We start from the raw sequence: 14,065 nt of genomic DNA, 5'->3' as shown, positions 1-14,065 counted from the left end.
CCCCCCCCCCCCCCGTGTATGTGTGTGTGCGTGTTTAATAACCCATTCACCACTGCAGTGGAGCCTTGGTAGATGGTGAGGATCTCCTGCTCAGTGATTGGCTGGTTGGTGGCCTCAGGGTTGGCCTTGGAGGCCGGAGTGAGGATGGAGTTGATGTAAACGTCGATGAGGGGCAGCAGCTGGGTGTGGAGCGGGGTGGATGTCTCACACAGCTGCCTGTAGATCCAGTCCTATAGGAGACAACATGGAATACAACAGCATGAATGTGTATATTGATATGTTTTTGTTGTATAGACTATTGTACCAAAAGACTAGCACCAGTAAACAGTTTAAAACTATTTATCAGGTGTAAGTGCTCTTCCCCATATCCCATAGTGGAATTCACCATGCTGCTCACAAAAGCCACGAACATCATTCATTGGAAGTAACCAGTAGATGGAGCCATGAATGAACAGAAAAGGCATGAGGCTAATAACAGAACCACAGACTGGAGAGTGGAGAATGGCCTACCTTGATGGAGACCTTGTGCTTGGTAAAGGCTCTGCTGCGGAGCAGCTGGTAGATACAGTGGATGGGCAGGAAGCCTGTGATGTTGGCACTCAGGTTGTTGGTAACCGCCACCCTCACAGCGTGGGCAGTGACCACCTGGACAAAAATCAATACAATTTCAATATACCTGGCCAATACTATGGATGGAGGATCAAATCAGTCCAAATAAAAAAAATCTAATAATGAAACATGTTGAAAAGTTGAAATACTTAAATCATTAAATTACTGAAATGTTGAAATAATATGGCACTGTATAGCAAATAAACAACATGTAAATCATAAAGACATATGTTATCTAAAAAGATTAGGCTAACTGTGGACAAATGGTATATGTGGCTGTGTGTATGAAGTACCTGCTCAGTGAAGATCTCCTGGGTAAAGATAGTCTTCATTTTGCTCAGAGAGCTGGGCTTAATTGCAATCTGCAGTGAAGAAAGGGTGGCATTTACCAAGAGATCAGTTTAGACTGGTATAATTTACAGAAGGATCAGTTAGACTGGTATCAACCAACAGTGTTGCTTTTACTGCAGCCAGTACCTAGTGAAAACATCCTGAGGGCAATGAATGAACCTGGCCGTTAATAATTCCACTCTATTCATATTGGATAACAGAAATTCTACATGACAAAAGCAGAATAGATACAGTGCATAGACAGCCTAGGGTGAGAATAAAATTCAATACAACCAAATTACATTGCACCCTCTTTCTCTGAGAAATGAAGTGACAGCAAAAATAACTGAACACAACAGCCAGTGTATTGGCAGGCAGCCGTCGCTGTTTGTAGGCTTCTTGCATAACTGAAATGGAGGAAGTATAACAGCTAGCCACTCTCCCTCTCAGACTGGACTATCGATCCCTCCACCTCCATCTGCCCTACCACCCTCCCACCTTCTCTCTCTCCATCCCTACCTCCACCTTACCTTCATCCCCAAAGTGGAGCAGACCAGCTCGATGATGGCGCTGAGCTGGTTGCTATGGAAATACATGGCAACCAGTAATAGCATCTCTCCGAAGGAAGCGGCGACCCCTGCAGCACTGTACACACACAGAGCGAGAGAGAGAGAAAGAGGGGGGCAGGAGAGACAGAGCAGAGAGATTTAAACCGGGAGCTTACAATGCATCTTAGAGGACAGCGCTTTAATAAAATGATTATGCCCAGTTATATTAGACACCCCCTCCTCCGGCCTAGTGTCCCCTCCACGGCGCCGGCCAACACTCATTTACCACCCCAGAGGGAGAGTTGGGCTGCTGCAGTGATAACTCATGGTTCAATGAAGGGCTTATTAAATTTTTAAAAGCCTGTCGGGGCCTCCCGGGTTTGTTCCCCCTTCCAGCCCAACTCGCCCCCTCATCCATCACCACCCAACCTGCCTCACGTCCCTGCACTGTTTGTTTTGAGACGAGCTCCGTCTGGCCTCAGCCTTTCTCCTACCAGAGAAAAACAGGGAACTCTGACTGGAACATGAAAAAGAACACTCAGGGCACTTTTTTGTCAGGCATTGTTAAATTGAGCCAGTTTAACTGGAAGACAATCACTGAATGTCGAGAGATACGCCTGACTCATCTGTCGTCATGACCATTTTGAAGGTTTGCTAATAAAATGCCCATAAAGTGTGAAATGATTGCACCAGTGAAGCGCAATCAAGGAAAGCTAAACTATTTGAAAGAAAACACATACTGTTTGAACCCAGGTCTGATCATGTATATCATCACATAAGGACCAGGCCACCATCCTCACCTCTCAAAGTACTCCTCCTCTTTGATCATCCAGCTGAGCCACATCACCATCAGCTGCTCCTGCTCCGGGGTGCTGCAGGAGGGACACAGGATCACACAGGCAACACAATATCACACTAATAACACCGTCACATAGCCACAGATGCCACTCAGTACAACGGCAGGAAACATTCCAGAGAAGCCACCTGTTTAATCTGGCTCTGTTAACCCAGTGAGAATCTTTATGCCATCTGCTTGGTAGTAGATACAAAGACTACAGTTAGTCTTTCACTGTCACATCGACACATTAGAGCAGAGCTGTGAATACTTTGTATCGTTTTTGTTTGTGTGTTTTGTACTAGCAGGGCACGACATTAACGCTTGTCCTCTTGTCCAGGACAAGTATAAAAAAAGTCAGACAAGAATACAGTGAGGGAAAAAAGTATTTGATCCCCTGCTGATTTTGTACGTTTGCCCAGTGACAAAGACATGATCAGTCTATAATTTTAATGGTAGGTTTATTTGAACAGTGAGAGACAGAATAACAACAACAAAATCAAGAAAAACGCATGTCAAAAATGTTATAAATTGATTTGCATTTTAATGAGGGAAATAAGTATTTGACCCCTCTGCAAAACATGACTTAGTACTTGGTGGCAAAACCCTTGTTGGCAATCACAGAGGTCAGATGTTTCTTGTAGTTGGCCACCAGGTTTGAACACATCTCAGGAGGGATTTTGTCCCACTCCTCTTTGCAGATCTTTTCCAAGTCATTAAGGTTTCGAGGCTGACATTTGGCAACTCAAACCTTCAGCTCCCTCCACATATTTTCTATGGGATTAAGGTCTGGAGACTGGCTAGGCCACTCCAGGACCTTAATGTGCTTATTCTTGAGCCACTCCTTTGTTGCCTTGGCTGTGTGTTTTGGGTCATTGTCATATTGGAATACCCATCCATGACCCAGGTTCTCACCCAAGATTTGACGGTACATGGCCCCGTCCATTATCCCTTTGATGCAGTGAAGTTGTCCTGTCCCCTTAGCAGAAAAACACCCCCAAAGCATAATGTTTCCACCTCCATGTTTGACGGTGGGGATGGTGTTCTTGGGGTCATAGGCAGCATTCCTCCTCCTCCAAACATGGCGAGTTGAGTTGATGCCAAAGAGCTCGATTTTGGTCTCATCTGACCACAACACTTTCACCCAGTTCTCATCTGAATCATTCAGATGTTCATTGGCAAACTTCAGACGGGCCTGTATATGTGCTTTCTTGAGCAGGGGGACCTTGCGGGTGCTGCAGGATTTCAGTCCTTCACGGCGTAGTGTGTTACCAATTGTTTTCTTGGTGACTATGGTCCCAGCTGCCTTGAGATCATTGACAAGATCCTCCCGTGTAGTTCTGGGCTGATTCCTCACCGTTCTCATGATCATTGCAACTCCACGAGGTGAGATCTTGCATGGAGCCCCAGGCCGAGGGAGATTGACAGGTCTTTTGTGTTTCTTCCATTTGCGAATAATCGCACCAACTGTTGTCACCTTCTCACCAAGCTGCTTGGCGATGTTCTTGTAGCCCATTCCAGCCTTGTGTAGGTCTACAATCTTGTCCCTGACATCCTTGGATAGCTCTTTGGTCTTGGCCATGGTGGAGAGTTTGGAATCTGATTGATTGATTGCTTCTGTGGACAGGTGTCTTTTATACAGGTAACAAGCTGAGATTAGGAGCACTCCCTTTAAGAGTGTGCTCCTAATCTCAGCTCGTTACCTGTATAAAAAGACACCTGGGAGCCAGAAATCTTTCTGATTGAGAGGGGGTCAAATACTTATTTCCCTCATTAAAATGCAAATCAATTTATAACATTTTTGACATGCGTTTTTCTGGATTCTTTTGTTGTTATTCTGTCTCTCACTGTTCAAATAAACCTACCATTAAAATTATAGACTGATCATTTCTTTGTCAGTGGGCAAACATACAAAATCAGCAGGGGACCAAATACTTTTTTCCCCCTCACTGTAGATTTAAGTTGTTAAATCACACAAATCACAATATCAAAACAATTACTCAGATCAGAACTGGACCAGAGGCCAACATTGGAATAATATTCAAATCTACTTTTCATGTACATAAATAAAAAAGCCTATGTGCATATTGGCTACAGCCTCTCATGTCCAAACCAATGTTGACATGAGGGATGCGCCAGAAAATGTAGCCAAACTATAATGACTTTTAATTATATAAATATAGGCTGAACGCCAGTCATGTTTGACAAATATAATGAAGGATAATTAACATCTAAAGGCCTGATTCTGTCAACATAGGAGGCACGTTTGTTCAGATCAAATGGCCACAAGACCAGAGAGTGAAGGACCGTGCCTGTTGCGCACATCACCCACCTTGAATCTGAGAAGGGACGGTCAGCATTTTAAAACTATTTAACCATCAACGTAATTGTTTATGTCATTTTATGAAGCATGTCTTACCTTGTTTCAAAGTAGCCTAGCCTAGCCAAAATACAACCATAGAAATGTTAAGGGAATTATTTTATAAACAATTAATATGCCATTGAAACCAGCATTTTTCTCATGTTCTATTGGTTTTCAAATCAACTTAATTTTATTGTCCAGCAGCCAAAGGCATAATCCTAGTCATATTAGTGACCCATGCTAGTTGATACATCTTTAGGTCTCCCCTCATTCTTAATTTCTAACCACTCGCTCGTGCAATGCGCTTTTGAGAATGGTGTTTTCCCGCTAATTGCATTTTTGGAACATTCGCACGTACCCTACAGCCATGTGCACATTGTTGAGCTTATAATATGAAGAAATTAAAGTTGATCAATATTTTAAGCTAAACGGTCTGATTTGTTGCATCACCTCATTGATTTAAAAAAATACAATTGCGTGCAGTGGTTGTATGAATTTTGGATCCCTAGAGGGAATTATTTTTAAAGACATAAAAAGTATTTGGTTGTAATTGTAGCCTAATGTTGTAATATTCTATAGGCTAACAGGGTGGCCAACTATCCTCCAGGAGAGCCTTTAAAGGGGAGTGTTGTATTTTGAGACAGGCTTGAATATGCAAAGAAGCCAATAGGCAGAGTGTAGCCTACATTTCTGTCTGATTCTCTATGGTAAAAAAAAAGATAGCAATGCATTTTAAAATTGTCTTACAGACCATTTAAATGTTTTGGGGACAAGTATTACATTTTTATTTTGGACAAGTAAAAAAAACAACAGTCCTTCTTGTCCAAAGGACAAGTTTAAAAAAAAAACAGTCCTTCTTGTCCAAAGGACAAGTAAAAAAAAAAAAAGTCCTTCTTGTCCAAAGGACAAGTAAAAAAAAAAAACAGTCCTTCTTGTCCAAAGGACAAGTAAAAAAAAAAAAGTCCTTCTTGTCCAAAGGACAAGTAAAAAAAAAAACTGTCCTTCTTGTCCAAAGGACAAGTAAAAACAACAACAGTCCTTCTTGTCCAAAGGACAAATTTAAAAAAAAAACAGTCCTTCTTGTCCAAAGGACAAGTGGCTAAAAAATGTCAAGCCCTGACTAGTATTGCCATTTCTTCCCAACCATTGAATGTGTTGAATGTGTCAGTGTCATTCTGTCTTGACGTGTGTATTTTTATGCAAAATTAATATAAAGATGTTGCTCTTGTGGTCCTACCTGACGAGTGTGGGGAAGGCCAGTAGTTTACAGAAGGACAGAGAGACAAATCGAACCCCAGCTGGAGTGGCCGGGGGTCGACTGGTCATGAGTTGAAGGAGCTGCTCTGCCTCCTCATCAGTGGGCCTGTCAACGGGGGAAAGACACACAAATTACTTCAAATGTCACAAACACACAAAATTACAAAAGACACAATCAGATACACCATCTTCCAAAGGTTAATTACATCCTTCAAAAAAACACACCCAGGGTACAAACTCCCCCATCACTACACCCTTATGAAAATAATTCATGAAACTTTAAAACAGAGGAACTATCAGAGACCATCAGTGCTACCCCTACTGATCTCCACTCCCTCTCCTCCTCCTTGGTGTCACCTACCTGAGTCCTGCGATGCCCATGAGGGCACAGTAGAGTCTGAGCAGGGCGGAAGCCTTCACCACATGCTCCTCCCGGAGACCAGAGTACCCAGAGCTGCTCTCTGCATCTTCCACACTGTCATTGGGCTCGTGGGTGCTGCGCGACCGGGGCAAGATGGCCACCAGCTCCAACAACAGCTGCCTACGCATCTGCCACAGCACTGAACTGCTCTCACGCTTCCTCTGAGGGAGGGAGGGAAGAGAGAGAGTGCGAGGGTTGAGAGTTTTGTAAGAGAGTATAAGTCACTTTCAAGGTATCGGTGAGAGCTGTGTGTGTGTTTGAGGAGCAGAATGTATATTTGTATAGCTCAAATATGTATGCCACTGAATCTCACTGTAGGCAGTGGTCTGTGTTTCTCACCTGTTGTCCATTGCGTATGAACATGCTGAACCAGGTGCGTACTTTCCCATTTGTGCCCAGCAGCAGCCCACTGACGTAGGACACCAGGGGGCTGACCGCATCATCGGCCGTGTCAGGCTTATAGTCCAGGGTCAGGGCCACACCCAGACCTGGCAGGTGACACTCCTCCACCTGGGGAGGACACACATACAGTGGACAGGACAGCATGACAGTTTTCATCAGTGCAGCAAACAGTAGTGGCATTTGCACAGCTCAACGGTTTAAGAGCTGAGCTGTACTGTGCTGGCCTGGTTATAAATCCACCCTAGTTGCTGGAACGGTGCTGGAAAGGACAAATGGTTCACAAGGCACAAGAGAGATTGACTCACCACCATGGCTCTGATGTTGAGGGCCTGGGAGGGGTTCATCTGACACAGCTGTCTCAGGGCCTCTGTCCTGCGTCTCCCCCCCATGCTCTCCTCATCCTGACGCTCCCCGTTCTTTATCAGGCCCCTGCACACTGAACACACCACAGATATCAGTTACATGTTGTGGAGAAGGTTATTATTTTCTGAGGATATGAAACATTTTCTTATCGAAATACAGCTGTATGAAATCCGTACAAATAACAGTTATGGAATAATGGAATTTGATTGAGGAAATTTGATTAGATAATACATTTTCTAACATTTGTTGTTATTTATTTGGCAGAATTGGCACTTATTTGGTACTTGAATGTTGCAATAATAACAGAGGATATCAAAGATGCATAAAAACAAGAAATTGTTCCATGTTTTTAACCTTCTCTCAAGGATCTGTAACAATTGTCCTTTGTCCCGCCAGAGCATTTTCTCTGTCTGCTTGCTTCACCTTCAATGTCTGTAGCAGTGCATTATGTCATAGTAGACGGACTGCTTACGGAAATCCAATGAAGCATGGAATCATTACACATTTACAGTTGAAGTCAGAAGTTTTCATACACTTAGGTTGGAGTCATTAAAACTCGTTTTTCAACCACTCCACAAATTTCTTGTTAACAAACTATAGTTTTGGCAAGTCGGTTAGGACATCTACTCTGTGCATGACACAAGTAATTTTTCCAACAATTGTTTACAGACAGATTATTTCACTTATAACTCACTGTATCACAATTCCAGTGGGTCAGAAGTTTTTATTTATTTATTTGATTACTATTATTTTTAATTCCTTAGAGAGTGACTGCCTTTAAAAAGCAACAAATCCCTTTGTGGCATCGATATGAGTCAGAAACAGTTATTCTAGTGTCAAATTTTACTACAAAGTGTAAATAGGATAATTTTGGTCATAAAGTAGGTCTTGTCTAAAACAGAGTTTGGAACATCCGTGCATCACAATGGGTAAATGAAGGTTGGGTTTTGATTTGACAATGTCCGTTTGCCCACTAACATGGGGTGAACAGCTATGTTGATTGCCCTCTATCCAATAGCATAGACATTGAGACAGACCTGCCAAGCAGCCCAACTTTGTTTACATAAGACAACACGTCGAACATTCTTTTACTTGAGAAATACAGCACCAAACACCTTAGATGTAAAATTGCGCAACTAAAACATCCTCGGCAAAAACGTCTAAATTAATTAGTTATCTTATATTCATTCTGGGGATTTTGAGGAAGTGACATAGGCTTCTGTGACTACAGTGTCTCATGGGGGACAAACATAATTAACCAAACGCGGAATCAGTCAGGAAACACACCAAGACTGATATCTTGTTTTTCTAATGATGAACAGAAAAATACTTGCCAATCTGCATGTTCAGTGGCTCTTTAAAGTCATAATTTAATCTGTACTCAGGCAGTAGCAGCCTGCCAGCCAGACAACAGTGGAGGCTGGTGGGAGGAGATATAGGAGGATGGGCTCATTGTAATGGCTGGACTGGAATAAACGGAACGAAGTCAAACGTGGTTTACATATGTTTGATATCGTTCCATTGATTCAATTCCAGCCATTACAATGAGCCCGTCCTCCTATAGCTCCTCCCACCAGCCTCCGCTGCCAGACAACCATCTAATGTTGTCTCTGTGCTCACCATTGAACGAGTCATACTATTTAGCTAGGCTAGTAGTAGCTAGCTGGCTGACAAAATAATTGTACTAGTTCTTCAAAGTAGATAAGGCATATTTTCAAGACCGCTTATTACCAACTACTTTAACAATCACTCTGGTAGAGCTACCTCACGAACTGTCTCTATCCCTTTCGTCGTGGTGTTGTGTCATTCCTCTTTCATGCGGTCTATTGTCTGTGTGTGTGTGTGTGTGTGTGTGTATCTGCCTCTGTCCGTGGCCGGAAAGAACAGACGCAATGGATTATGGTCATTGTAGTTAATTACCACGTTTCTGCGCTGAACTAGGTTGTATATTTGACTAATGAAAACTACATTTTCCAAGCATCCCACATAGTTATTTCTCTCATGAATGATTTGATTTCTCTCGAGAAATGGCGCGTTGAGCTCATCAAAAAAATATAACTAAATGGAATTCAAGTAATTGAACCGACGTCGGTCAATTAGTTGTTTAATAAGCCCCAAAAATGGGCCCTGTGTAGCTCAGTTGGTAGAGCATGGCGCTTGCAACGCCAGGGTTATGGGGGACCAGTATGAAAAAAATAAAATGTATGCACTCACTAACTGTAAGTCGCTCTGGATAAGAGCGTCTGCTAAATGACTAAAATGTTTTTTTTTTAATTTAAAAATAACTATTTCGGTTAATTGCTCAGCACTAACTGAAACTAATTTAGCTTCCATCTCCCCTACTGACGAAGAATTGCATATGCCATAAAAGACTCAAGGAGATCAAGTTAGTTACCGCTTCATGTTATATGCTAGGCAACGCTATGCCTCACACTTGATGCCTCGAGACAGGGCCCATTTCCCGCCCGTTTCAATGAAAGAGGCCAATTCCAATAACAAGCCATGAGGATTCACTAATGTTCAGCGCTATGTACTGTAACGCTGCCTGCCTGCCGACTGACTGCTTCCTTCTCGCTTGCATCGCTAACGCAAATAAGCTATTGACTCAGGCCTGACCCCCTGGGTGATAAGGAGGCATTGGAGAGGCTGCAAGCGGAGCTAGAACTCCATTTCCTCCTTCATAATGTGTCTCTGAAAGCAGAGAACACACACACTATGGGCCAGTCGCAAGACAATCATATTCATCATCTATATTATAAGGAGAACACATTAATCTAGTCCTACCTCTGGGGCTGAAACATTGTCCAATTACAAGCGGAAATACCGAATTGGGTGAAGAAACGTGGAATAGGCAGCCAATGTCAATAATTATCTGCCTAGAATTACAATGAGATCTGTACAGACACAGATTATTCTATTAGATTAAGTATACTCCACCTATAGACTAGGATCAGCTTGCCAAGCATGTGTGGGCTCCGGGCTCAATAAAACCAGTGAATCAACTAATCCTGTCTTATCATTAGTAGTACAGGCATGGTAAAGCTAAACAATTTGTGCAACATAATGTAACAGTACAAACATAGAATATATATTTATTGTTCACAGACATTATTTTGCATCTTTCACTCTACCTTCATTAAAGCTGTCAGGGACATTGGCAACCAGCAGGCACAAGAACCAGTCACCGTTTCTCACATGTAGCAAAGCCTCTGCCACGTCTATGATGGGCAGCAGGGAGGGCAACTCTGATGGGAGAAAAAAAGACTGCAGACATCAAACTTGGGGGTTCCGTGCAATACCAGGTATTTGATCTGAGAAAAGCTTCAGCTTCCAAATCAAAATCAGAGAAATTGTTGCTTCTCTGAAAATACATCACACACAAATAGGTATGTTTTAGAAAACTGGGTCATTTCCACATAATGAGGTATTTTCTATTGATGTGAGTACCTGCTTGAAGTATACAGAGAACATCTGCAACTTCTTCGAGGTAAACAGGGCTCTCAAATAGCTCAGAGGACTTCAGGAACCATTCCCCATTGGAATCAGACACCTGTAAGACAAAACCCAGCCAAATGAACAACATACAAATACAAAATTGAGTATGATAAACTGGACGCTTGCTAAAGGCAGGGCCAAGTGATTCAGTTGGGAGCTACCCATTGGTGAGCTTCCCCCTTGCCTTGTAAAGTGCTTTGAGGGCCTGGAAAAGCACCATACACATTCAATCAATCAGTTTCCAGTTAAACTACCCCCGTGGGAAGCAGTGAGATGACGGTGTTACCTTGTTCATGATGGCCAGTAGTTCACTGAGCGCCAGCCTGAGTCTCCTGAGAGGGTCACTGTGTTCAAACTCCAGGGTGAGGCCATGCTGCAGCTGAGACACCAAGATGCTCTCTCCATTAGAGCCACCAGCCTTGTGCCTGTCAGAGGGGACACCACCACACCAGAACAATCAGCATCTCCGATCCACTAAGGCCGGGACGATTTCAGTATCGCGATACTAGTATTGCGATACTTGTTCGTATCGTGGCAAGGAAAGAAAACACGAAGCTGATTTAACTTCTTTAGGAAAATAGCCCTAATGTTGAAAACAAACATAATGATGTTGTCATCCAGTCACATGTATTTATTTTCCAAGGTAAAGCACACAATATTTTACATACAGCAGGTTTTTAAAGGACCAAAGAGTTTGGTCTACTTAGTGTTTGCAATTTTTGCAATGGAAAAAATATTGAGATACTGGTCCCGGCCCTACCATCCCATCCACACAACATGCTAAACAAACTCTTTACTCTGCTAAACAAAAGGGAGAGACAAAAAATATATTCTCCAAGTTTATTTACAAAAAGCTAAATATGAGGTTAGTCGTATTACTAACCAAAGACATCTACATTTACATTTGAGTCATTTAGCAGACGCTCTTATCCAGAGCGACTTACAGTTAGTGAGTGCATACATTTTTTTTTTTTTTTTTTTTATACTGGAATCGAACCCACAACCCTGGCGTTGCAAATGCCATGCTCTACCATCCGAGCTACATCCCTGCCGGCCATTCCCTCCCCTACCCTGGACGACGCTGGGCCAATTGTGCACCGCCCCATGGGTCTCCCGGTCGCGGCCGGCTACGACAGAGCCAATACTGGTCCCGGCCCTACCATCCACACAACATGCTAAACAAACTCTTTACTCTGCTAAACAAAAGGGAGAGACAAAAAATATTTATTTTATTTGGATTCTCCAAGTTTATTTACAAAAAGCTAAATATGAGGTTAGTCGTATTACTAACCAAAGACATCTACTCAACCTGTAGGAGTTGTTTACTTGAGTCGAGTGTCCTTGAGTGTAATAACACAGTTAACTAGTGTCTGTCTCTGAGATCATTCAAAAGGTTTTACCTGAGTTGCTGTTCCTTCCTGGCATCCTGCTCCAAAGCATGGAAGTCGACAGACAGGAGGGCCACAATGGAGTTGACAGCCTCCACCCCGGAGAGCAGGCGCAGGATGAGCTTCTTGTCCTGGGCCCAGGACTGGCTCTGGTCGGCTGGGGCACACAGAGCCATCCGAACCAGGCAGGGCAGCAGCAGCCTCAGCTCTGGGTCACTCAGGGCAGCCAGACGCACCACATCCACCTTCTGCATGGCCTCAAAGGCATACGGGCTGACAAACTGCAGCCCTGCACTCTCTGACATCTCTGCTGGTAGTCTGGGACTGGGTCAACACCTTCTCTGCTGGTAGTCTGGGACTGGGTCCACACCTGAGAGACTGGACAGAGTGAGGTTTCTAGTTGATGCTGTCCTGATGCTCCAGCTTAAAGTTTAACTCTTTGTAGCTTTGCATTCAATTGACTAGCTTTAGAAGTTTATGTTGCTTTGGATTTGAAAAGCCAGGGAGGCAGCTTCAATGTTAGTGTTTTCCATGAAGTCATGTGCACAAAAATTATTTTGCATCCTTAGTTTATCAGCAAGTTAGCCAGAGAGCTGGTGACTTATTCAGGAACAGGCTGTGCATAAAAGGCATTGCTAACAAGTCTACTACCTAAGATAGCTTTGTGCTGACTTCTTAGCTAGCTACATCATGATCATGAAACACTTCCTGAGGATTTTAAGAGCAGGGAGCTTACCTAGTTAGTTAAACTAGTTCACATTAACATGATTTCACGTTTGAAAAAATAGTAATACTGGGCAGACGTTGATATAACTAGGTAGTAGTTAGCTATCTAGCTACCTTGCGAGTTAGCTCAGTTTGTTACAACTAGATAACAAGCTAGCCTAGTATGCCTGACTGTGGAGTTCTTTAAATCTACATGTTATCATCAATCGATAATAAAACACGTGTCAACCGGTCTAAATTTAACCTTACCTTCTTTAGGGATGTTTCAACGAAGGAATGTAGATTTTAGGCCTTCAGACTTCGTACTCACGTAGCACAACAGCCACTCGTATGCATTCGCTGTATCCGTATTTCTCCTCCTACTAGCTAACCTAGCTAGCTCGCGAACTCTGACAGTCCCATTCTTACGAATCTGTCTGTACAAAGTAATTAAACCTATGCCAAGATAAATATTTAGAATGTAATCGCAATAAATTAATGTACAAAAGCGATTACTTCAACATTACAGGCTATATGAGCAGACTGTTTAGCCAAAACCGCTAGCTAGCAGAGTGCCTGGGAGTAGCTAGCACTAACACTACTAGCATTCATTCGGGCGCTCCGCGTGCACTTTTTGTCAGACTGCTGCTCTACCTCCCTGGATGACAGCCAAACAAAATCATGGTTGAATTAAGGAACAATATGAATACGTTTTCTTTTAGCAACTGTTTTACAAATGGCAATATTTTTTCTCTCTCTGATTATTCTACAGGGTGTGAAGGATTTTGTTCCAGTGCAACACTGTCTGGTGCAGGCGCGCACTGATGTTGAATCAGGTTAGAACTGGGCTAGAATAAAACCCTGCACGATCGGGTCTCCAGGACCGGGACACAGTCAGCGCCTTCATCATCCTTTGCGGACTACTATGGGCCTGAATCACAAGTAATTTATCTTGTTGACAGACTATACATTTTTTAAATTCAGATCCTGTAACAATCCCAATTTGGACCATGACTTAAAAAAAAAGAGTAAAATAATAAAGTGGCACTAATTTTACACATTGGAATCACATTTTTCTGAGTTCAAATAATATATAGATATATCTGAATACAGGCCTGTCTACACTCAAAAGCAGACCATAGTCCATAGGCCTAGATTTTGACAATAAAACATTTATGTAGCTCAGTTGGTAGAGCATGGCGTTTGCAACGCCAGGGTTGTGGGTTCGATTCCCACGGGGGGCCAGTATGAAAAATAAATAAAAAATAATGTATGCACTCACTAACTGTAAGTCGCTCTGGATAAGAGCGTCTGCTAAAAAAAAAACAGACTAAAATGACTTATGCATGA

At 42.8% G+C, this 14,065-nt stretch overlaps 1 protein-coding gene across 2 annotated transcripts in view; it reads right to left on the bottom strand.

Annotated features, from left to right (window-relative positions):
- ints2 (integrator complex subunit 2) overlaps positions 1-13,335 on the bottom strand; it is a 29,958-nt gene extending 16,623 nt beyond the window's left edge. Inside the window, exons 1-14 of one of the 2 annotated variants that reach the window (XM_084169759.1) lie at positions 12,986-13,335; positions 12,023-12,380; positions 10,909-11,047; positions 10,575-10,677; positions 10,259-10,372; positions 7,070-7,200; positions 6,702-6,872; positions 6,303-6,523; positions 5,922-6,047; positions 2,288-2,359; positions 1,470-1,584; positions 903-971; positions 511-645; positions 51-230 (exon numbers count right to left, since the gene is read on the bottom strand). In XM_084169759.1, coding sequence (XP_084025885.1) covers positions 51-230; positions 511-645; positions 903-971; positions 1,470-1,584; positions 2,288-2,359; positions 5,922-6,047; positions 6,303-6,523; positions 6,702-6,872; positions 7,070-7,200; positions 10,259-10,372; positions 10,575-10,677; positions 10,909-11,047; positions 12,023-12,315 — 1,869 coding nt within the window. In that variant the 5' untranslated portion in view covers positions 12,316-12,380; positions 12,986-13,335. Of the gene's footprint in view, positions 1-50; positions 231-510; positions 646-902; positions 972-1,469; positions 1,585-2,287; positions 2,360-5,921; positions 6,048-6,302; positions 6,524-6,701; positions 6,873-7,069; positions 7,201-10,258; positions 10,373-10,574; positions 10,678-10,908; positions 11,048-12,022; positions 12,389-12,985 lie in introns of both variants that reach the window. The other variant, XM_084169758.1, reaches the window with a different exon arrangement.
- Between the last annotated feature and the right edge of the window lie 730 nt (positions 13,336-14,065).

This window comes from Coregonus lavaretus (assembly GCF_964263955.1).
Source record: "Coregonus lavaretus genome assembly, chromosome: 10".
Taxonomy (NCBI): Eukaryota; Metazoa; Chordata; class Actinopteri; order Salmoniformes; family Salmonidae; genus Coregonus; species Coregonus lavaretus.
The sequence above is the reverse complement of the archived record's forward strand: the minus strand, read 5'-3'. Positions and strand labels throughout refer to the sequence as shown.